This window comes from Platichthys flesus, chromosome 4 (assembly GCF_949316205.1).
Source record: "Platichthys flesus chromosome 4, fPlaFle2.1, whole genome shotgun sequence".
NCBI classification, from domain to species: domain Eukaryota; kingdom Metazoa; phylum Chordata; class Actinopteri; order Pleuronectiformes; family Pleuronectidae; genus Platichthys; species Platichthys flesus.
In genome coordinates, this window is record NC_084948.1 from 28,406,402 (window position 1) to 28,431,177 (window position 24,776).

The 24,776-nt window shown below is 45.6% G+C and overlaps 3 protein-coding genes across 3 annotated transcripts; all 3 read right to left on the minus strand.

The window, feature by feature from the left end:
- Positions 1-5,948: 5,948 nt before the first annotated feature.
- On the minus strand, positions 5,949-6,884 carry LOC133951428 (olfactory receptor 4E2-like). The gene has a single exon (XM_062385352.1). The coding sequence runs from the start codon at positions 6,882-6,884 to the stop codon at positions 5,949-5,951; it is 936 nt and encodes a 311-aa protein (XP_062241336.1).
- A 1,171-nt stretch (positions 6,885-8,055) lies between these two features.
- LOC133951429 (olfactory receptor 10A3-like) lies at positions 8,056-9,030 on the minus strand. Its single transcript, XM_062385354.1, has one exon. It carries the CDS (start codon positions 9,013-9,015, stop codon positions 8,056-8,058), a length of 960 nt encoding a protein of 319 aa, XP_062241338.1. The 5' UTR covers positions 9,016-9,030.
- An 11,723-nt stretch (positions 9,031-20,753) lies between these two features.
- Positions 20,754-21,713, minus strand: LOC133951430 (olfactory receptor 2G6-like). The gene has a single exon (XM_062385355.1). The coding sequence runs from the start codon at positions 21,711-21,713 to the stop codon at positions 20,754-20,756; it is 960 nt and encodes a 319-aa protein (XP_062241339.1).
- Between the last annotated feature and the right edge of the window lie 3,063 nt (positions 21,714-24,776).

The following is a 24,776-nucleotide window of genomic DNA, read 5'->3' on the forward strand; positions in this document are numbered from 1 at the left end:
GAGAGAGAGGAGGACATGTCAGATTTGAGTGCAGCTGCTTGTGTGTGAGAAAGAGGAGGTGGTAAGTGAGCTGCAGCTTTAGCCGCTGTGTCTGTTTCACTGTGATGTTGGGCAGTTCAAGAAGAACAGTGTGGTACCACAACCAGCGAGCAGCAGAGAGATGTGAGGTCTTCCGTTCTGTAAGAATGAGAAACACAGCATGAGGAACAAGGAGCGTCAAGTCAGACTGAACTACTATGTCTCGTAAGGACTGCCACTGCAGGTACACATGGAAGGCCAGCTGCAACCAGATCAAGTTTGGTGGAGAAGTAGGCGAAGTAGCCGATAGTTGTCACCATGAGACTGAAGGAGGACGGAAGTCATGCAGCGGTCTCTCTCATCCACAGCTTGAACGAATGGTTTGTCAGGGTTAGGGAGAGCAAGAGTGGGAGATTGCTGCAGCGTCTTCTTCAGTGTCACAAATGCCTCGTCTGCCTCTAGAGTCCAAACCACACACTCGTGAGGAGTGAGTGATTTGCCGTGGTACAGAAGAGCAAAGTCAGGAATGAACATTCTACAGAAAGAGCATGTGCCGATGATGAAACGAGTTGTTTCTTTGTCAAGGGGTTTGGCATGTTAACAAGAGCTTCTACTCTCTTATCAGACAGGGATTTGCCATCTTTGGTGACGACATGACCTAGAAACAATTACAGAGTCGTTCACAGCCTTCAAATCCTGCACAAACTGCCACTCAGTAGGTTGACCTTTGTCTCTGATCTTTGTAAATGGGAACAGTGGAGTGCGGACACGTGAATCATAGCAGGGGACAATTACACCAGCCTGCAAAAAGGATTCAAAAACAGGACAAAAGTGATTCTGACTGGATCACAGCTTCTGATGAGACCCACATCACATTTGATCTTTGCCCACAGTGTTTAAGGCAGATCTGAAAGTAAAGGAGAAACTTTGGACAACGTCACAACAAATGAGTGTGTGGCTTGAGAACTGAAGGTTGGAGAATGATTTTAGATCAAATGCACTCAGACTGGGTGAATACAGTATGTCAGGCTGTTACGGTTTATGGACGGAGATGGACCCAGATGCAGAGTTTTAAAACAAAAAGGTGATTTTTATTAAACTAGTTCTTTTAACAAAACAAATGTGATCATTAAAGGGGAAGACAAAAAACACAAGGAAGCTTACACGAGGGGTTCAAAGTGAAGAGGCTCAGGGGATCAGGACAAGGCAGGACAGGAAGACAGGACAGTACCATGGACGACAGCAGGTAGAAGAACAAGCGATCCGACAGAGGACAAAGGAAACACAGAGGCTTAAATACACAGAGGGAAGGCAGGGGCAATTAAACACAGGTGAAAAACATGAGGATTGGGGACGACAATCAACGACAGGAAGTGACGGAAACAACACACAAGGAACAGAGACTACAAAATAAAACAGGAAACAGAAACACAAAGAGACTGAAAACAAGCTAAAATGACAGAACTGACAGTACCCCCCCCCCTTCAAGGGCCGGAACCAAGATGGCCCAAAACATGAATTTTTCAAGGGCAGAGTTCTGAGGCACAGGGGGGCGGGACCATCGCGCTCAAGGGAAGAGTTCTTAGGCTTGGGGGGGTGGCGACATGGCCGCTCAGGGACAGAGTTTTGAGGCTCAAGCGGGCGGCCCAAAGACCGGTCAGGGGAAGCGGGCAAGAGCTCCGACCTCAGCCCCGGACGTGGGGCAGGAAATGGAGCTGGCACCGCAAGGACATCCGATGCCGGAACCAGAGTGGCGTCTGCCGGGACCCTCCGCCGTGGGACAGGGACTGGAGCTGGCACTGCGACGACCTCCGACTCCGGAACCAGAGTGGCGTCTGCCGGGAGGATTGGGCCTGGAGAAGTTCGAAAGTCCCTTAGCCTGCCCTGCTCCACCACTAGGTGCGGGACAAAATGGCTAACCCAAGGGCGCTCTTTAAGCCATGCTTCCACAACCGAGATCTCCTCCAGGGTCTCTGCTTTGTTCTTGGTTCCCGGTAAACCCAGCTCCTCAACCAGACAATCAAAATAATAAACTTGTTCATGAAAAAAATTTATCTCTACTGGGTCCATAATGTGGTCGGATCGTTCTGTTACGGTTTGTGGAAGGAGATGGACCCAGATGCAGAGTTTTAAAACAAAATGCGATTTTAATTAAACTAGTTCTTTTAACAAAACAAATGTGAGCATTAAAGGGGAAGACAAAAAACACAAGGAAGCTTACACGAGGGGTTCAAAGTGAAGAGGCTCGGGGGATAAGGACAAGGCAGGACAGGACCATGGACGACAGCAGGTAGAAGAACAACAAGGACAAAGGAAACACAGAGGCTTAAATTCACAGAGGGACAATTAAACACAGGTGAAACACGTGAGGATTGGGGACGACAATCAACGACAGGAAGTGAAGACAGAAACACACACAAGGAACAGAAACTACAAAAAAAAACAGGAAACAGAAAACACTGTAGTGTATTCCTTTAGCTAATAGATATCCATAGCACAGTTACAAACCATAAATGGTAGGTTAATATTCAGCTACTGAGTTTCTCTAGCACAGGGGTGTCAAACTCATTTTAGCTCAGGGGCCACATGGAGGAAAATCTATTTTCAAGTGGGCCGGGCCGGTAAAATCATGGCATAATAACCTAAAAACAATGACAACTTCAGATTGTTTTCTTTGTTTATTTTGGTCCAAAATAGAACTAGCACATTCTGAAAATGTACACATCAGAAGTGATCCTCTTGACAAAACTCTTCAAGCTAGTTGAAAATTCTGTGGAAAAAATTGGTGCAATTTCAAGAACACAATTCCTTAGTGATTGAAATTTAGACTTCGGCTCAGTGTATCTACAAAAAAATTTAACTTAAGTCACAGCCTTCCTGGGATTGAACAAAATAAAAATAAATAATGAATAAATAAATAAAACAACTCTTCTAGGTATCAAATACCTCATTTGTCATTTCCACATATTAATCCTGTGCAAACTCAACAAACCATACAAACTGAGGTAGAAACTATTCAAGAGGGTTGAGTTACTCCCTGCCTTGTAGGCTAAACTATTTATTGATAGAAAAATAAAAGCTGTGCATTGCATGAACAATTTCAACAAACCAAACTTATGAACTGACTGACATTATTACAGTAAATCACACACTGTTCACTTTCTTTAAATTTCCACAGAAGACAATCATTTTCACAGAATTATATCAGGGTGCAGTGTCTCATGCAGCATTTTAAGTGGGGATACGCATTGTTTATTTCACTCCTGAAACCTGGCATCTTTTAGCTTTCACAAGTGCATCAATATCAGGCGTCACCTCTTGAGTGGCAGCCAATTTTAGGATGTTATTCAAGTGCTTGTGCGTGAGCCTTGAGCGCAGCTTTGTTTTATTGATGCTCATTACGAAAACTTGCTCAAAAAGATATGTGGTTCCAAACATGCACAACACTTTTGCAGCAAGGGCTGTCAAGTTGGGGTAACGTGGCAAGAGATACTGATAAAATGTGTCCAAGCCAGCTGCGGCAAATTTGCCTTTCAAATCTGATATTTGCAAAAGCCTGGCGCTTTTCAGGGCACACAATCTCCGCAGCGTTCAGCATGCATGTTTTCACAAATTCCTCCTCGCTAAATGGCTTTGAAGCCACTGCAATTTCATTAGCAATAAGGTAGCTGGCTTTCACTGCAGCGTCACTGATTTCTCGGCTATGAGTAAACACAGACTGCTGTTTCTTCAGACCCGCCAACAATTCATTCACCTTCTCTCTTCTCTGTTGTCCTTGAAAGTTGTTGTATTTGTCGGCATGAAGAGTCTCATAGTGCCGGCGAACGTTATATTCTTTCAGCACTGAAACTTGCTGTAAACACACCAAACACACAGCTTTCCCATTCGATTCCGTGAACAAATAGGAGGATCACCATTTTTCTTGGAACAGTCTGCACTCTGCGTCCACTTTTCTCTTTCTTGACAGAGACATTTTGTCATGTAATGGTTAAGTCGGGCAGGCAGAATGGCAAGCTAGCTCCGGACTAGCTGTAGGCTTCTTGCTCACCCCCGGTATAAATAGTTTGCTTGCTTAACAGAATTTCTATTACGCCATCCAGTGGACACATTCAGAACAGCAGTTTCTGTTTCATTTTTATGCATGGCAAAATCATCTCGCGGGCCGGATTAAACCCGTAAGCGGGCCGGATCCGGCCCGTGGGCCGTACGAATGACACCCCTGCTCTAGCATAAGTATAGATCATAATGACATGTTAATATCTTAAGGCGCCTTGAATCTTAAGTTCAAACCTTTAAGTATTATCTCCAGATGTGTTCACTGTGTTTCTCTTTGTCTGAACTATCCTTGAACTGCCTATGGAATAATGAGAGGAGAGATGGTTTTCAGCCGGTCCTTAAATCTTAAGGTACGACACATTCCCAAATGTAGGCAGAAGGCCCGGTTGTGTGACGGAATTTTATCTCTAGGTTTGTGGTAAACAACTCCCCTATAAAACGCCTTACCTTGCAGAATCAAGGCAGATTTTCACTATTCAGCTGGTATGTTATCTCCGAGTTTTCTAGAAACTCGTCCTGACCTGTAATACTCTTGTGTAATAAACATTATACTTGTAAGTACTGGGTCTGCGTCTCCTCTCTTCGAACACCGACTTCAACAAGACTCTACTGCTGGAAAGATACGATAACACAAAGAAACTGAAATCAACATAACTAAAATGACAGAACTGACACAAGCATGGTTGTGGGTTGCCAATCAACGACAGCCTGGCATGATGAGCAAATGTTACCTTTTTGATTCTTGTTGTTCTGGGCTGTTCCCTCAGGATGAAGTCATTGTGAGTCTCTCTGGATAAAAGCATCAGCTCAATGAAATGTGATTTACAAAAGAAACAATGAAGAAAAGATGTTTATACTTTACATAAGAAATCATCTTTATTTTCTTAGTATTTGTTGATGTATCTTTTCTTTTTATTGAGTTGTTTTGAATAATGTTAATAAACAAAAAGCGTCCATATTTTTATATAAACAATTCAATACAAGCAACAAAATATTCATATACTCACAGCAGCTCACGAATCCAAATGATAAATGATTATTAAAACACATACGTGCTTTCGTCCCAGTGTTTCTAGAAAAATGAGGAATTGCTTGTGTCACTGTGACGATGCTCAGGCTGTGATGAAAACATTATTAAATCAGTTTATGAATGTACATAAATACATATGAACTTTTAAATCCATGTACAGAATGTGAAAGGTTCCTCGGAGCAGAGGAGGAGTTCTGGGTCTGGATCAAACTGAACCTGGTTCTGTTGGTTTGCAGTGAAGCACTTTGTCATGTCTTTGTCTCATTGTTTTCATATCGTTCATCTGGAGAAATGTCCAGTGCACCTGTGCAGGAAGGTTTTCGGGTCACAGAGGAACTCGTTAAATTTGGATGCAGATCTGGATCAGGGGTCGGATCCAGGAATCAATGATCTCTTTCTTTACCCTTTGTGACATAAAACAATAATGATGAAAACTATCAGACTGATATTCATGACTTTGATTTGATCCAATGACACTCGAGTGAATTTCAATGTGTTCATAAGGAGACTGTTGTTAAAGGGATGTTATGTATTTAGATTAATTCACAGTTCTTAGACACATGGCCAATAATCTTTATTAGGAAAAGGTTACTGTTGGGAAGAGATGCATCGTGGGAGATGTATTCTCTTAGTTTTTCCAACAATCTTACGTAATGTTTTATGAAGTCTGAGATTAACACTGAAACACTGAGTCACAGTTTCAGGATGAGAGACGCGCTACAGCTAAAGATCATGAAGCCTCTGATTCAACCTCTGAGGCTGAATCATGCAATAACAAACATTGAAGTGTAAATGAGCTATAATTAAAATCAGCGTCTTTCATCAACACATTTGTTAAAGTTGTTCAAACTTCCTGCGACGTCTGAGCGCAGATGAGGAGTTTCCAGGCGTTTCGTATCGTTGACATCTGCAGTCCGAACATGAGAGGATTCAACAGCGGCTGAATGATGAGAAAATACAGAGACAGGAGGATTCTGAGCTCAGAGGGAAACGTGCTCATATCAAACCTGCTCTGAAGAGTCTCAAACAAACAGCCGAAAGAGAAGTTGAGCAGCGACACCAGGTGGGGGGTGCAGGTACTGACGGCTTTCTGTCTCGTCTGTTTGGAACCAGAGAAACAAACTTTGAGAATCTTTGTGTAGGAGAACAGGATCGGAAGCAGAGGAACTAAGACGGTTAAAGAAACAATGAACAGTCCGTAGATGTTCTGCACTGTGGTGTCGGAACACGCTAACTTCACCACAAGGAAGTTTTGACAATACAAACTGTCCAAGACGTTTCCACAAAGAGGCAAACGGATGTTCAACGATAAATTAACCAGAAACTTCACCAAAGAGTAAAACCAGAGCACAGTAATGAAGGTGACTGCTTTGTTCACCGTCATACGTGTGTTGTACTGCAGAGGACAACAGATGGCCAGATATCTGTCATAAGACATCACGGCTAAATTAAAAACCTCGATGTGTACATATGTGTACAAACAGAAGATCTGCAGGAAGCAAAGAGGACGAGGAACAGTGTGAACGTCTGAGAGGATCTGGAGCAGGAGGAGAGGAAACAACCCTGTGCTACCATACAGTTCATTTACAAACAGGCTGCACAGGAACACGTACATAGGTTCATGGAGACTTCTGTTCATACAGATAACTACAATCAGAGACGTGTTGGAAATCAGGATGAACACGTAAATCACTGCAGTCAACATGAAGAACAAGTATCTCAAAGTTCCCACAGGTAAATAAGTGCTGAAGATAAAATATGATGAAGTTGAATTGATCATGTTTCTGGTTTGAGTTGATAAAAGAACAACAGTTTTTCAAACACTCTCATGTTCTAAACCTTCTGCTTTAATTAACCTCCCTGAACAACACTCGTGTTACCTTCATGTTTACTGAGCTTCACTCTGATAACATTGTTTACTATTAAAAAGACACGAGAGGGAAACATGTCTGTCCTCCTCACTCAATCAACATACATGTGGAGTGACTCCACTAACACGTTAAACTTCTCCTGCAGACCAAAGCACTGACTGAACTTAGAACTGCTGCTTTATTACAACAGACACACGTCATATGTGTCACGTGAAGTACACAGCATGCTGCTCATGTCAACATCTCATTAAGATATTATCAAACGTGATTCAAATGTAGCGTTAACATTAGATGATCATATGTGTCATTAATATATTATTATATAATGTGATAACCAAGGTATTTTTGTTCATTACGATATTTCTTGACTACAAACATACAAACTTCATTCAGGAAGTTTTTAGAACCTAAACTGCGTTCACGTTATTTTTTCTTCCTCAGTCTGAAGTGAAAACACTGTGATAACAAAGTGAAAACACAATTTGTAATGTTGTTTTATTTCCAATTTATTTATAGAATCAACTGAAATTTTTTTGAAATATTTCCCACACGTTTACATTTTGCTGAGGTGACGCACATCCCTCCTCTTCATCTCGGAGATGTTTCTGAATCCACCTGTAGTGAGTGAAGCTGACGTGCAGACGCTGTGAAGCTCTCTAACTTCAGAAGCTCTGTCAAACGGCTTCAGATTCACCAAACACAGAAGATCCTGGAAGATCAGAGCTTCATGAATGAACAGATGATCATCACAGATTACAGTTCAAGATTGGACCCGGCCTTTTGTTACAGTATCATATAACAAAAGAATAAAGATAGAAAATAGAAAAATAAATAAAGACTATAATCTGTCCTCCTCTTCTCACAGAGGAAACGTAAACACACACAAGTAGATGTTCACATACATGAAGATGACCTTTAACCCAGGACACACATGTTCCATCCCGTGACTGAGAAGTGAGGCCTCAGACGTCGTCCAGCTCATCTTCCGCCTGACGTGTTCCATAAAGTTCATATTAAAACACAACACGTCTCTAACATGTCAGGTGTTTAATCTGCTGCAATGTTGTGAATTATCTGCTGTCACTGATTCTCGTGAGCAGACACCGTCGTGACTTTAGAACAGAACAGACGTATAAACGTTTGTCGTATTTTTGACATCTGCATTCCGAACATGATGGGACTGAGCAGCGGCTGAATGATGAGGAAGTACAGAGACAAGATGATCTGCAGCTCAGTAGAGACGCTGCTCATATCAAACCTGCTGCGCAGGATCTCAAAGCAACAGCCGAAAGAGAAGTTGAGCAGCGACACCAGGTGGGGGGTGCAGGTACTGACGGCTTTCTGTCTCGTCTGTTTGGAACCAGAGAAACAAACTTTGAGAATCTTTGTGTAGGAGAACAGGATCAGAAGCAGAGGAACTAGGACGGTCAGAACAACTCCGAACAGCCCGTAGATGTTGTTCACTGTGGTGTCGGAACACGCTAACTTCACCACAAGGAAGTTTTGACAATACAAACTGTCCAAGACGTTTCCACAAAGAGGCAAACGGATGTTCAACGATAAAGTAACCAGAAACTTCACCAAAGAGTAAAACCAGAGCACAGTAATGAAGGTGACTGCTTTGTTCACCGTCATACGTGTGTTGTACTGCAGAGGACAACAGATGGCCAGATATCTGTCATAAGACATCACGGCTAAATTAGTAAATTCGACACTTCCGTAAGAATAAACACAGAAGATCTGCAGGAAACAAAGAGGACGAGAAACCGTGTGAACGTCTGAGAGGATCTGGAGCAGGAGGAAAGGAAACAACCCTGTGCTACCATACAGTTCATTTACAAACAGGCTGCACAGGAACACGTACATAGGTTCATGGAGACTTCTGTTCATACAGATAACTACAATCAGAGACGTGTTGGAAATCAGGATGAACACGTAAATCACTGCAGTCAACATGAAGAACAAGTATCTCAAATTTCCCACATGTAAATAAGCCTCAAGAACAAAGTAAGATGAAGTTGATGATGTTGAATTCAGCATCGTTTTCGTTTTTAGTGTAAAAACTGTTTAGAAATATTGAAACATTAACCCCCCCAAAGAACTGAAATCCTTTGGTTCACTGAACACAAACATCACCTTTGTTTTCATTCCTTCTGACACTGAACCAGCACAAGCTCCTCGACATCGCGTCACAAACACGTGAACATGCAGCTGAACTTACTCAGACGTCTGTTTAACAAGCAGCCGACAGAACGAGCTGCAGTCGACTGCACTTGTCAACGAGCCTTTAACAACAGGAACGTCCCCCGAGACCGTCCCACGTCATCAGAACCCCCTTCACGTTGCAACTCAGACCAAAGATTCTGCCTCTGACATGGAATTCATTCTCAAATTCATCTTCTCTTCAGACTGAATCACTGACAACGATTGATCAGTGCAACACGATTATCGTCTTTGACTGAGCTGAACAGTGTTCAGACAACATGACTGTCAGTGTTTCCTCAGAGATTTGAGCTGGTCCTCCACTTTAGCAATCTTCATAAAAAACTGCTGATGTTGATGTCCCTGAATAATCGGGGATAGAATGTGACTGAAGGAGTCGAGTGCTGAACTGAGTGACGAGGTCGGGAACTTGAACTGTCAGATCGATTCTGTGACTTCGATTGGCTGCTTGAGTTTCCTCAATCTGTCCCTCCAAGGAAAAGCCTTGACCCTGTTTCCTGTCCGGACAGATAGAGGCCACGAGAAGGAAGCTCGAGCTATGGGACAGAAGAGTGGTCCAGAAAAACTACCAGTCCTTTGACCACCTGTGTGAGTTTCCCAACAAAGAGGAGAGGCCTGGGTCATCGAGGAGCACCTGTGGACCCTGAGGACGCAGCTCCGGAGACATGTCCCTGCACTCAGCGAGCAGAAAAGCTGGATCCAGAACTGTTATCGCAGGCCTCAGTTCCAGGGAGCAGGAAAGATCTTCTTGTGATACGTCTTTGAAGCTGATCTTTGCACAGACGCAACTGACACAGTCCTGGACACATGTGTACTTGGAGTATACTGATGTGTCTCCGAAGACGTTGATGTTTCTCATGCCTTTTGCCACAACTTACCTGTGGGAGACTGGATGTTCAGCCCTTGTGGCTTAAAGACAAAGGACAGGAACAGACTGGATGCTGGGCCTGGTCTCCACCTGACGTTGACTTCCGTTCAGTCGGACATCAGAACCTTGACAACATCCTCCCTCTCATCAGGTGAGTAACACGTGAAAATACGTTTGAGCGATGTGTGATTCAATGTCCAGTTTATCCAGAGAAACTACCGGGTCACTCAGGCTGGAGGAGATCCAGTGTTACCTCAGTTTATGGACATGTGAGACGGCCGTTATTAGATTTGCACTGCATATGCCATGTTCATATACAAATACTCTGGCTATGAAATAAAGAATATGTATGGAAATAGTTGATTGACGTCTTGTGTGTGGATCGTATTGTGATGACAGGTTTGGCTTCTTCAATTTGAGAATGGCTGCATTAGAGACACCTGAGGACATCACAGAAGAATGAGTTGTGCAGCTGTGCAAATCAACCAGTCTGATTGGCTGCTGCAATGAAAACATCTCATCAGCAGAAACCAGCCTTTAGGGGGCGCTGGAGCTAACCCTAACAAAATTCAAACGGCTAATCAAGTTGTCACAGGTCAGTGGTCACGGGTCAAAGGTCAGTGGTCACGGGTCACAGCTAAGATAACATAAGATACATGTATTGATCCCAAACACAATCACACGACATGCAGAGTAGGGAAATTTGTCTTCTGCTTTTGACCCATCTGGTGAACATCACAGGACACACAGAGCAGTGGGCAGCCATGCACAGCGCCCGGGGAGCAGATGTTGGGGGAGTACGGTGCCTTGCTCAGGGGCACTTAGACAGTGGGGTTAGGGAGAGTGCTCTTTGGACTTTGGAACACATCCGGGTGTTGTCCTGGCCGGTATGTTGTATTGTCATCGCGAGGAGTCGAACCAACGACCTTCCAGTCCGATGTCCGTAACTTTCTGCCCATAGTCCAATTATTCTGCCACTAGTCCACCGCCTCTCTGATAGTGGTCACAGGTCACAGGTCAGAGGTCACAGGTGAGTGGTCACAGGTCAAAGGTCAGTGGTCACAGGACACAGGTCACAGGTCAGAGGTCAGTGGTCACAGGTCACAGGTCAGAGGTGAGTGGTCACAGGACACAGGTCACAGGTCAGTGGTCACAGGTCACAGGTCAGAGGTCACAGGTGAGTGGTCACAGGTCACAGGTCAGTGGTCACAGGTCAGAGGTCAGAGGTCAGAGGTCAGTGGTCACAGGTCACAGGTCAGTACCATGCAGAAGCCCGTTGATCACATGTATCACAGACAGATCAGTGAACAAGAAGTGAAAGTCCCTGATAAAAGAGAATTTCAGTGAATGTGAGCAGGAATCAACTCAACAGTTTCAGAAAGTTTTCTACACGACAAGAATCAGAAAGTTAAAATTCACATGTAACTTTCAGTTTGTCATGTGACCTGAAGTCCATGGGTCCGAGGGGAGGTCCTTACCGGTCCTGCTGATTGGTCTCTGTGGAAAACTCCAAGTGCTCTGTTCTTTCTGAGGGAACCAGTGGAAACTGTGTCTCGTGTGAAGACGCCTCAGGGACAAACACGTTGATGAGCTGCAGTGACCTTTGACCTGAGGGACTTCATTAACCGTGTCCAGCTTAATTAGGTGATCATCCACCTGAGGACACTTCAGCCTCTGGGAGCTGGAGTTTGAACTTTCACTAATCAGTGTCTTCATTAGAACAAATGTTGTGAGATTCCTCCTGCAGCTTTTTGGCGTAAGCATTTATATAAATATATATATGCTGTGATGGAAATTCATCTTGAGATTTCAAATAATGGAATTCTCAAACAGGAATTGATTTTTGAGTCTTTATAATAATGAGCTCTGCAGAGTTAACACAACAAGCACGGATGCTCGAAATGGAAGAACTGGCCGCAAGTTAAAAAAAGACAGAACTTATACAAAGAGGCGTTTCATGAAACGTAATCAGAATCAGAATCCGAATCAGAATTCTTTTTATTTCCATGTATATTTGCACATACAGGAAATTGCCTTGGTGTGGTTGGTGCACTTTACAAACAACAAATTAAAAACAACAATATCGAACAATATAACAATATAAAAAAACAACAATATATACAGTAGAAGAGTTACGTATGGTTTTAAGGTGCAGAGATTGGTGATAGTGCCAGTAATATAGAGTTATAAATTATGTGCAAGGGTGGGTGGGGGCTGGGGGGGGGGGGGTCAGCAGAGTCAGTGTGATGCGGAGTCAGTGTGATGCAGGGGGCTTGTTTGTGAGTCCCACTGCCATGGGGAACCTGATGGCAGGAACCCTTTTCCGGACGGGAGTCTCTGGAACAGGTGGTGAGCGGGATGGGAAGGATCAGCGATGATCTTGCCTGCTCTCTTACTGGTCCTGGAGTGGAACAGGTCTATGAGAGCCGGCAGGTCAGAGACGATGACCTTCTCAGCTGACCGGATGATCCGCTGCAGTCTGCCCTTGTCCTTGGCAGTGGAGGCAGCGAACCAGACGGTGATGGATGAGGTGAGGATGGACTCCATGATGGCTGTGTAGAACTCAACCATCACTTTCCGCGGCATGCTGAATTTCCTCAGCTGGAACAGGAAGAACATCCTCTGCTGGGCCTTCTTGATGATGGAGGTGATGTTCTCCGCCCATCTCAGGTCCTGTGCGATGACAGTCCCCAGGAATCTGAAAGACACAACTGTTTTAACTGGGGAGTTGCACATGGTGGGGGGGATGGGGGGGTTTGAGCTGAGCTCCTCCTGAAGTCTGCTACCATCTCTACAGTTTTTAAAGCGTTCAGCTCCAGGTGGTTCTGGCTGCACCAGGAAGCCAGGCTGTTTACTTCCTCTCTGTAGGCGGCCTCGTCCCCATTGGAAATTAATCCAATATGGGTTGTGTCGTCAGCAAACTTCAGAAGTTTGACAGAGGGATGGCTGGAGGTGCAGTTGTTCGTGTAGAGGGAGAAGAGGAGAGGAGAGAGCACACAACCCTGTGGGGCTCCAGTGCTGATGGTCCGGGTGTCAGAGACAAGCTTCCCCAGCCTCACGCGCTGCTTCCTGTCGGTCAGGAAGTTAGTGATCCACCTGCAGGTGGGCTCAGGCCGAGGTGCTGGAGGATGAAGTGGAGTCCCATGTTGACTGCGTCGTCTGCGGACCTGTTGGCTCTGTAGGCAAACTGCAGCGGGTCGAGGAGGTGGTTGGTTATGGTCTTGAGGTGGGTCAGCACGAGGCGCTCAAAGGTCTTCATCACTACGGAGGTCAGGGCGACTGGTCTGTAGTCATTAAGGCCTGTGATCCTCTGCTTCTTGGGAACGGGGATGATGGTGGATGTTTTGAGGCAGGCGGGTACAACACATTCAGCCAGGGAGGTGTTGAAGATGTCCGTGAATACTGGAGACAGCTGATCCGCACAGTGCCTCAGTGTTGAGGGGGAGACAGCGTCTGGTCCAGCTGCCTTACGGGGGTTCAGTCTCTTCAGGAGCTTATTTACATCTCTCTCCTGAATTGAGAGAGGTGTGATGGGGTGTGATGGGGGGGATGGAGGGGATGGGGCAGTCTGGGGCCATTTTGTGGGGGGGGCCATTGTCTTTGTCCAGGCTGGGGAGAAGAGGTGTGATAAATGCGGGGGGGGGGGGGGGGGGCGTCGAGAGTGTCTATCGAATCTACAGTAAAAGTCATTCAGTTCGTTTGCAAGTCTCAAGTCTTCCACAGAGTGGGGGGGATTTGGTTTTGCAGCCGGTGATCACACGAAGGCCTTTCCAGAATGACGAGGAGTCGTTGGCTGCAAACTGTTGTTCCAGCTTCTTTGAATACTGTCGTTTGGCCTCCTTCATCTCCCTGCCAAACAAGTATTTAATCAGTCTGAACCTATCCATGTCCCCACTCTTGAAGGCCACCTCCTTCTCCAAACGAAGCTGTTTGAGCATACATCTGTCTTCACAGAAGCTGATGTAGGACGTCACAGCATTTGTATATTCGTCCAGGCTGTTAGAAGCAGTTCTAAAAATGTCCCAGTCAGTGTTTTCAAGGCAGTCACGCAGCTCCTCCACAGCTTCTCTGCTGCTCCAGTTCTTGGATTTCAGCACAGCAGGTTTAGAAAGTTTAAGTTTCTGTCTGTAAGCCGGGATCAGGTGAATGAGAGCGTGGTCGGATAGACCCAGGGCAGCGCAGGAAACTGCATGATAAGCCTTGATGATGGTGCTGTAGCAGTGATCCAGAGTGTTATCCCCCCTGGTCGGGCATTTTATTAAGTGTTTGTATTTTGGGAGCTCCTTAGATAAGTTCCCTTTATTAAAGTCCCCAAGAACAATAACGGGGGAATACGTGTTCTCTCTCCTTCTCTCCACTCCCAGTATCTGCTCAGCGAGTTGTCGTTGAGCCTCGCGCACGTCGGGGGGGGGGGGGGATGTAAACTCCGGCCAGGATGAAAGAGCTGAATTCACGGGGAGAGTAGAACGGTCTGCAGGTGATGAAAAAAGTTTCCAGGTCCGGAGAACAGGACTGTAAAATTACTTTCACGTCGCTGCACCAGCCATGGTTTATATAAAAACAAATCCCTCCTCCCTTGCCTTGCATGAGAGGATCGGGTCGCGGTCCGCGCATAACAGCTGAAAGCCGGTCAGCTGTGCAGCGGAGTCAGGTTTGGCTTCGGTCAGCCACGATTACGTAAAACACAAGACAGAAGAGAGTGAAAAGTCTCTATTTGTCCGGATGAGAAGTCGCAGTTCGTCCAACTTATTACACAGCGAGCGAAACATTGGAGAGGAGAATGCTCGGGAGAGGGGAGCGTAATCCTCTCTCCCTGAAGTGCACCAGGGCCCTGGAGCACTTACCTCTCCGTCTCCGCTTCAGTCTCGCTGCGTGTCCGAGGAACACCGCAGCTTTAATCAGTAAATCCACGGAAGAGGCGAGAAAGTTGGGACATAAATCAGATGATGTTGTGTCCCTGATATTAAGAAGCTCGGCCATCGTGAAAGTAATCCGAGTTGGGTCGCAATTAACAGAATTAAATACTAAAAACAAACACAGAAGTGCGCACCAACACACCATGGCAGCCAGTCGCAGCGCCATCTTTTCTACTTTTAATATGAAAAAAGACATGGAATCCTCCTCGGTGTCTATCTGCTGTGTCCATCCTCTGTAGCAAACTCTACCCTTTCATTTCCCCCTTTGATCCTCAATAACTATGTGATCACTGACGAAAAATCAAGATCATAATGAACCTCAATGTCTTTGGGAGATGTCGGACCACGGTCTGGAGGGGATGGGAAGTGGCTGCAAGAGACCAATGCGTGACCCGGAGGACATTTTGTTTTGGGCGCAGACCGGACAAGCCTCTACGAACTCCCGGACCTCCGGTTCCATGGAGGGCCACCAGAACCTCCGGGAGATAGCGAACATCGTTCTTCGAACTCCCGGATGGCAGGAAAGCAGCGAGGTGTGGGCCCAGTGGATCACCTGTGGGCATAATTCAACCGGGACAAACAAACGATTCTCTGGGCACCCACTAGGTGATCGGACCTCACCATGAGTCTGCTTAACCTCATCTTCTATCTGCCAAGCCAGTGCTCCAACCACACAGGTAGGTGGGAGGATCGTTTCTGGATCCTTGGCAACAGGTTCGGGGTCGAAGAGACGAGACAGGGCGTCTGGCTTAACGTTTTTGGACCCCGGCCTGTATGAGAGAGAAAAGGAGAATCGGTTAAAAAATAGCGCCCACCTGGCCTGGCGAGAATTGAGTCTTTTGGCTTTCTTGATGTATTCTAGATTCTTATGATCTTTCCAGACAATGAACGGATGTTCAGCCCCCTCGAGCCAGTGTCTCCACTCCTCCAGCGCGAGTTTGACCGCCAGCAATTCCCGGTTACCAACGTCATAGTTCCGCTCCGCTTTGGATAGCCGCCACGACAGGAAGGCACAAGGATGCACCTTACCATCCTGCTCTGACCGCTGGGAGAGGATGGCCCCAACCCCTTCGTTGGAAGCGTCCACCTCTACCACGAACACGGTCTGGCAGGGTGAGGATGGGAGGTAAATCGGTGCTTGAGGGTCCGAAAGGCAGCATCAGCTTCAGGAGACCAGTGGAACTGCACCTGTGTGGAGGTAAGAGCATGGAGAGGGGCAGCTATTGCGCTGAAGCCTCTGATGAACCGCCTGTAGAAGTTAGCAAACCCAAGGAACTGCTGAACCCTTTTGCGGCTATCAGGTGTAGGCCACTCGACCACAGCGCTTATTTTAGCCGGATCCATCTGCACTCTTCCAGGGGCTACGATGAAGCCCAGGAAGGAGACAGTTTCGGCATGGAAATCACTTTTTTCTCCTTTGACATATATATTCTCTAGCAGTCTTCAGTACCTGAGTTACATGGTTTTGGTGTTTTTTCAGGTCAGAGGAGTAGATAAGTATGTCATCCAAATAAACATACACGAAAAGGTCAAGAAATTCTCTTAACACGTCATTTATCATTGCCTGGAAAACAGCAGGAGCATTTGTGAGACCAAAAGGCATGACTTTATACTCATAGTGTCCACTGGGTGTATTAAAACCAGTCTCCCACTCGTCACCTTCTCTGATCCGCACCAAGTGATAGGCGTTGCGAAGGTCCAACTTGGTGAAGATCTTGGCCTGTTGGAGCTGGTCAAACACGGATGAGATTAGAGGAAGTGGATAGCGATTCTTTATAGTGATGGCATTGAGTGAGCTGTAGTCAATGCACGGTCTTAGGGAGCCATCCTTCTTAACAAAGAAGAACCCGGTTCCAGCTGATGATGATGAGGGGCGAATCAGCCCCGCTTTCAGGGAGGTTTCGATGTACCGCATGGCTCCCTTCTCAGGCCCAGAAACCGCATACAGGTGGCTCTTGGGAATGGTTGAGCCCGGAATCAGCTCAATGACACAATCATAGGGTCGGTGAGGAGGAAGTGAGAGGGCCTTAGTTTTGTTAAAAACCTCTTTGAGGTGGTGGTAGCAGGAAAGCACGGAGCTCAGGTCCGGGTAATTGGGATCGGCGACGGGATTGACAGATCAATTTAATGTTCTTGACTCCCTCCTCCCGAACCGAGAGGTTCAAACAGTTGCTCTCACAGTCCTCTCCCCAGCCCAGGATCTCTCCTGATCTCCAGTTTATATGGGGATTGTGCTGAAATAACCATGGCTGTCCTAAAATTAGAGTCTGTGACGGTGACTTGAATACATAGCAACGAAAGTTCTGTGTGAAGGCCCAGTTGTTGTACTAGTTCCCAGTCCATCAAACTTTCATCAGCTCCTGAGTCGATGAGCGCCTTGAGTTCAGTGGTGGTGTGGTGCATTACCTGGACGGTCGTGAGAGTGCATGAGGTGGTGTCAGAACCCTTGAATTCACTCACCACCATGGTCCTTCTGGCAGTGCAGGCGGCGACGAGATGACCGGATTCACTGCAGTAGAAGCATCGGCCCTCCTGCAGACGTCTCCATCGTTCCCCGGGTGTTAGTCGAGCTCTTCCTAGCTGCATGCGCTCTCCCTCTTCTTCCGGAGGGGAATGATGATGTTGCTCTGGCGGTGATCGACGGGTGGTATAGCATCCTGGTGCTTGAGTGCGTAGGGGTCTCTCCATCATTGTGGGTCTCGGGAGACGTTGCTGCCTAAGTTGACGGGTTCTGTTGTCTGTCCGGATTGCGATTGCGATGAGTGAGTCGAGATCTGTAGGTAGGTCCAAGGGAAACAGAAGGTCTTGGATAGGAGCTGCCAGCCCCTTCAAAAACACGTTGTATAAGGCCGTTGTGTTCCAGCCACTCCCCGCCAACAAGGTGCGGAAACGGATAGCGTAATCACACTCGGATTCGCTGCCCTGTCTCAGCCCGCTCAGCTCCCCAGCCCTCTTAGACAGAAAAGCATGGGGGTTTAGTTCATAGTGTATGGAGCAGTCTATGAGAAATGTCTTGCATAACTCCAGTTCACCAGCGAATCGTGCTGGTGGGGCTACTTTCATCCTGCTCCAACGGCCGGCCCAGTCAGGACGGGTACCACGGGTGTAGCATGCCGCTGCTACCGGAGGCTCTGTGGCTGTGGTCGTCTGCACTAGATGATAGTGCAGGCCCTGAAATTGTGTCAAGAGATGCCCCATCTGGGATGCCATGGCGGTCTGGAATTCCTCCTGACGGGAGAGCCGGGATTCTTGAGCTCGCAGAGCTGCAGTGAGTTGTTCCATCCCTGCTGAGTCCATACTGGCCGAAGTGGGATGTCAGGCCTGGACTAGAATGAGGACTCAGATGCAGAGGATTTCACTTACAGCACACTTTATTGCGTTCAGATCCTCTATGATGAGTGACAACTTACTTGGCTATGAAACACTTACTAAATATTTCTAGGACCTGGCAAAAAATAAACCGGGGAAGAAAACTCCCTAAAAGATTCAAAATAAGCACTAGGAAAAGAACAAGGTCTATAAACATAAATCGCTCCCGAAGGATGATAAACCAAGCTATGAAAAAAAGGACAAAAGAAAAGGCTCACCTAAACAGGAGGCTTATCAAACTAGCTAGAACTCACTAAACATAAATCGCTCCAAAAGGGAGGAACTTAGATTTTAGAAAACAAACTAAAATGACAGAACTGACAGTACCCCCCCTTCAAGGGCCGGACCCAAGATGGCCCAAAACATGGCCGCTCCAGGGCAGAGAACAAACACGGGAGCTCAAGCGGGCGGCCCAAAGACCGGTCAGGGGCAGCGGGCAAGAGCTACGACCTCAGCCCCGGACGTGGGGCAGGAACTGGAGCTGGCATCGCGAGGACATCCGACGCCGGAACCAGAGTGGCGTCTGCCGGGAGGATGGGGCTGGAGAAGTTCGAAATTCCCTTAGCCTGCCCTGCTCCACCACTAGGTGCGGGACAAAATGGCTAACCCAAGGGCGCTTTTAAGCCATGCTTCCACAACCGAGATCTCCTCCAGGGTCTCTGCTTTGTTCTTGGTTCCCGGTAAACCCAGCTCCTCAACCAGACAATCAAAATAATAAACTTGTTCATGAAAAAAACTATCTCTGCTTGGTCCATTATGTGGTCGGATAGTTCTGTTACGGTTTGTGGAAGTAGATGGACCCAGATGCAGAGTTTAAAAAAAAAATGTGATTTAGATTAAACTTGTTCTTTTAACAAAACAAACGTGAGCACTAAAGGGGAAGACAAAAAACACAAGGAAGCTTACACGAGGGGTTCAAAGTGAAGAGGCTCAGGGGATCAGGACAAGGCAGGACAGGACCATGGACGACAGCAGGTAGAAGAACAACGAGGACAGAGGACAAAGGAAACACAGAGGCTTAAATTCACAGAGGGACAATTAAACACAGGTGAAACACGTGAGGATTGGGGACGACAATCAACGACAGGAAGTCGACAGGAAGACAGAAACAACACACAAGGAACAGAAACTACAAAAAAAAAACAGGCAACAGAAAACACAAAGAAACTGAAATCAACATAACTAAAATGACAGAACTGACACAAGCATGGTTGTGGGTTGCCAATCAACGACAGCCTGGCATGATGAGCAAATGTTACCTTTTTGATTCTTGTTGTTCTGGGCTGTTCCCTCAGGATGAACTCATTGTGAGTCTCTCTGGATAAAAGCATCAGCTCAATGAAATGTGATTTACAAAAGAAACAATGAAGAAAAGATGTTTATACTTTACATAAGAAATCATCTTTATTTTCTTAGTATTTGTTGATGTATCTTTTCTTTTTATTGAGTTGTTTTGAATAATGTTAATAAACAAAAAGCGTCCATATTTTTATATAAACAATTCAATACAAGCAACAAAATATTCATATACTCACAGCAGCTCACGAATCCAAATGATAAATGATTATTAAAACACATACGTGCTTTCGTCCCAGTGTTTCTAGAAAAATGAGGAATTGCTTGTGTCACTGTGACGATGCTCAGGCTGTGATGAAAACATTATTAAATCAGTTTATGAATGTACATAAATACATATGAACTTTTAAATCCATATACAGAATGTGAAAGGTTCCTCGGAGCAGAGGAGGAGTTCTGGGTCTGGATCAAACTGAACCTGGTTCTGTTGGTTTGCAGTGAAGCACTTTGTCATGTCTTTGTCTCATTGTTTTCATATCGTTCATCTGGAGAAATGTCCAGTGCACCTGTGCAGGAAGGTTTTCGGGTCACAGAGGAACTCGTTAAATTTGGATGCCGATCTGGATCAGGGGTCGGATCCAGGAATCAATGATCTCTTTCTTTACCCTTTGTGACATAAAACAATAATGATGAAAACTATCAGACTGATATTCATGACTTTGATTTGATCCAATGACACTCGAGTGAATTTCAATGTGTTCATAAGGAGACTGTTGTTAAAGGGATGTTATGTAATTAGATTAATTCACAGTTCTTAGACACATGGCCAATAATCTTTATTAGGAAAAGGTTACTGTTGGGAAGAGATGCATCGTGGGAGATGTATTCTCTTAGTTTTTCCAACAATCTTACATAATGTTTTATGAAGTCTGAGATTAACACTGAAACACTGAGTCACAGTTTCAGGATGAGAGACGCGCTACAGCTAAAGATCATGAAGCCTCTGATTCAACCTCTGAGGCTGAATCATGAAATAACAAACATTGAAGTGTAAATGAGCTATAATTAAAATCAGCGTCTTTCATCAACACATTTGTTAAAGTTGTTCAAACTCCCTGCGACGTCTGAGCGCAGATGAGGAGTTTCCAGGCGTTTCGTATCGTTGACATCTGCAGTCCGAACATGAGAGGATTCAACAGCGGCTGAATGATGAGAAAATACAGAGACAGGAGGATTCTGAGCTCAGAGGGAAACGCGCTCATATCAAATCTGCTCTGCAGGAGCTGAAACAAACAGCCGAAAGAGAAGTTGAGCAGCGACACCAGGTGGGGGGTGCAGGTACTGACGGCTTTCTGTCTAGTCTGTTTGGAACCAGAGAAACAAACTTTGAGAATCTTTGTGTAGGAGAACAGGATCGGAAGCAGAGGAACTAAGACGGTTAAAGAAACAATGAACAGTCCGTAGATGTTCTGCACTGTGGTGTCGGAACACGCTAACTTCACCACAAGGAAGTTTTGACAATACAAACTGTCCAAGACGTTTCCACAAAGAGGCAAACGGATGTTCAACGATAAAGTAACCAGAAACTTCACCAAAGAGTAAAACCAGAGCACAGTAATGAAGGTGACTGCTTTGTTCACCGTCATACGTGTGTTGTACTGCAGAGGACAACAGATGGCCAGATATCTGTCATAAGACATCACGGCTAAATTAGTAAATTCGACACTTCCGTAAGAATAAACACAGAAGATCTGCAGGAAACAAAGAGGACGAGAAACCGTGTGAACGTCTGAGAGGATCTGGAGCAGGAGGAGAGGAAACAACCCTGTGCTACCATACAGTTCATTTACAAACAGGCTGCACAGGAACACGTACATAGGTTCATGGAGACTTCTGTTCATACAGATAACTACAATCAGAGACGTGTTGGAAATCAGGATGAACACGTAAATCACTGCAGTCAACATGAAGAACAAGTATCTCAAATTTCCCACATGTAAATAAGCCTCAAGAACAAAGTAAGATGAAGTTGATGATGTTGAATTCAGCATCGTTTTCGTTTTCATTGTAAAAACTGTTTAGAAATATTGAAACATTAACCCCCCCAAAGAACTGAAATCCTTTGGTTCACTGAACACAAACATCACCTTTGTTTTCATTCCTTCTGACACTGAACCAACACAAGCTCCTCGACATCGCGTCACAAACACGTGAACATGCAGCTGAACTTACTCAGACGTCTGTTTAACAAGCAGCCGACAGAACGAGCTGCAGTCGACTGCACTTGTCAACGAGCCTTTAACAACAGGAACGTCCCCCGAGACCGTCCCACGTCATCAGAACCCCCTTCACGTTGCAACTCAGACCAAAGATTCTGCCTCTGACATGGAATTCATTCTCAAATTCATCTTCTCTTCAGACTGAATCACTGACAACGATTGATCAGTGCAACACGATTATCGTCTTTGACTGAACTGAACAGTGTTCAGACAACATGACTGTCAGTGTTTCCTCAGAGATTTGAGCTGGTCCTCCACTTTAGCAATCTTCATAAAAAACTGCTGATGTTGATGTCCCTGAATAATCGGGGATAGAATGTGACTGAAGGAGTCGAGTGCTGAACTGAGTGACGAGGTCGGGAACTTGAACTGTCAGATCGATTCTGTGACTTCGATTGGCTGCTTGAGTTTCCTCAATCTGTCCCTCCAAGGAAAAGCCTTGACCCTGTTTCCTGTCCGGACAGATAGAGGCCACGAGAAGGAAGCTCGAGCTATGGGACAGAAGAGTGGTCCAGAAAAACTACCAGTCCTTTGACCACCTGTGTGAGTTTCCCAACAAAGCGGAGAGGCCTGGGTCATCGAGGAGCACCTGTGGACCCTGAGGACGCAGCTCCGGAGACATGTCCCTGCACTCAGCGAGCAGAAAAGCTGGATCCAAAACTGTTATATCGCAGGCCTCAGTTCCAGGGAGCAGGAAAGATCTTCTTGTGATACGTCTTTGAAGCTGATCTTTGCACAGACGCAACTGACACAGTCCTGGACACATGTGTACTTGGAGTATACTGATGTGTCTCCGAAGACGTTGATGTTTCTCATGCCTTTTGCCACAACTTACCTGTGGGAGACTGGATGTTCAGCCCTTGTGGCTTAAAGACAAAGGACAGGAACAGACTGGATGCTGGGCCTGGTCTCCGCCTGACGTTGACTTCCATTCAGTCGGACATCAGAACCTTGACAACATCCTCCCTCTCATCAGGTGAGTAACACGTGAAAATACGTTTGAGCGATGTGTGATTCAATGTCAAGTTTATCCAGAGAAACTACCGGGTCACTCAGGCTGGAGGAGATCCAGTGTTACCTCAGTTTATGGACATGTGAGACGGCCGTTATTAGATTTGCACTGCATATGCCATGTTCATATACAAATACTCTGGCTATGAAATAAAGAATATGTATCGAAATAGTTGATTGACGTCTTGTTTGTGGATCGTATTGTGATTACAGGTTTGGCTTCTTCAGTTTGAGAATGGCTGCATTAGAGACACCTGAGGACATCACAGAATAATGAGTTGTGCAGCTGTGCAAATCAACCAGTCTGATTGGCTGCTGCAATGAAAACATCTCATCAGCAGAAACCAGCCTTTAGGGGGCGCTGGAGCTAACCCTAACAAAATTCAAACGGCTAATCAAGTTGTCACAGGTCAGTGGTCACGGGTCAAAGGTCAGTGGTCACGGGTCACAGCTAAGATAACATAAGATAAATGTATTGATCCCAAACACAATCACACGACATGCAGAGTAGGGAAATTTGTCTTCTGCTTTTGACCCATCTGGTGAACATCACAGGACACACAGAGCAGTGGGCAGCCATGCACAGCGCCCGGGGAGCAGATGTTGGGGGAGTACGGTGCCTTGCTCAGGGGCACTTAGACAGTGGGGTTAGGGAGAGTGCTCTTTGGACTTTGGAACACATCCGGGTGTTGTCCTGGCCGGTATGTTGTATTGTCATCGCGAGGAGTCGAACCAACGACCTTCCAGTCCGATGTCCGTAACTTTCTGCCCATAGTCCAATTATTCTGCCACTAGTCCACCGCCTCTCTGATAGTGGTCACAGGTGAGTGGTCACAGGACACAGGTCACAGGTCAGTGGTCACAGGTCACAGGTCAGAGGTCAGTGGTCACAGGTCACAGGTCAGTACCATGCAGAAGCACGTTGATCACATGTATCACAGACAGATCAGTGAACAAGAAGTGAAAGTCCCTGATAAAAGAGAATTTCAGTGAATGTGAGCAGGAATCAACTCAACAGTTTCAGAAAGTTTTCTACACGACAAGAATCAGAAAGTTAAAATTCACATGTAACTTTCAGTTTGTCATGTGACCTGAAGTCCATGGGTCCGAGGGGAGGTCCTTACCGGTCCTGCTGATTGGTCTCTGTGGAAAACTCCAAGTGCTCTGTTCTTTCTGAGGGAACCAGTGGAAACTGTGTCTCGTGTGAAGACGCCTCAGGGACAAACACGTTGATGAGCTGCAGTGACCTTTGACCTGAGGGACTTCATTAACCGTGTCCAGCTTAATTAGGTGATCATCCACCTGAGGACACTTCAGCCTCTGGGAGCTGGAGTTTGAACTTTCACTAATCAGTGTCTTCATTAGAACAAATGTTGTGAGATTCCTCCTGCAGCTTTTTGGCGTAAGCATTTATATAAATATATATATGCTGTGATGGAAATTCATCTTGAGATTTCAAATAATGGAATTCTCAAACAGGAATTGATTTTTGAGTCTTTATAATAATGAGCTCTGCAGAGTTAACACAACAAGCACGGGTGCTCGAAATGGAAGAACTGGCCGCAAGTTAAAAAAAGACAGAACTTATACAAAGAGGCGTTTCATGAAACGTAATCAGAATCCGAATCCGAATCAGAATTCTTTTTATTTCCATGTATATTTGCACATACAGGAAATTGCCTTGGTGTGGTTGGTGCACTTTACAAACAACAAATTAAAAACAACAATATCGAACAATATAACAATATAAAAAAACAACAATATATACAGTAGAAGAGTTACGTATGGTTTTAAGGTGCAGAGATTGGTGATAGTGCCAGTAATATAGAGTTATAAATT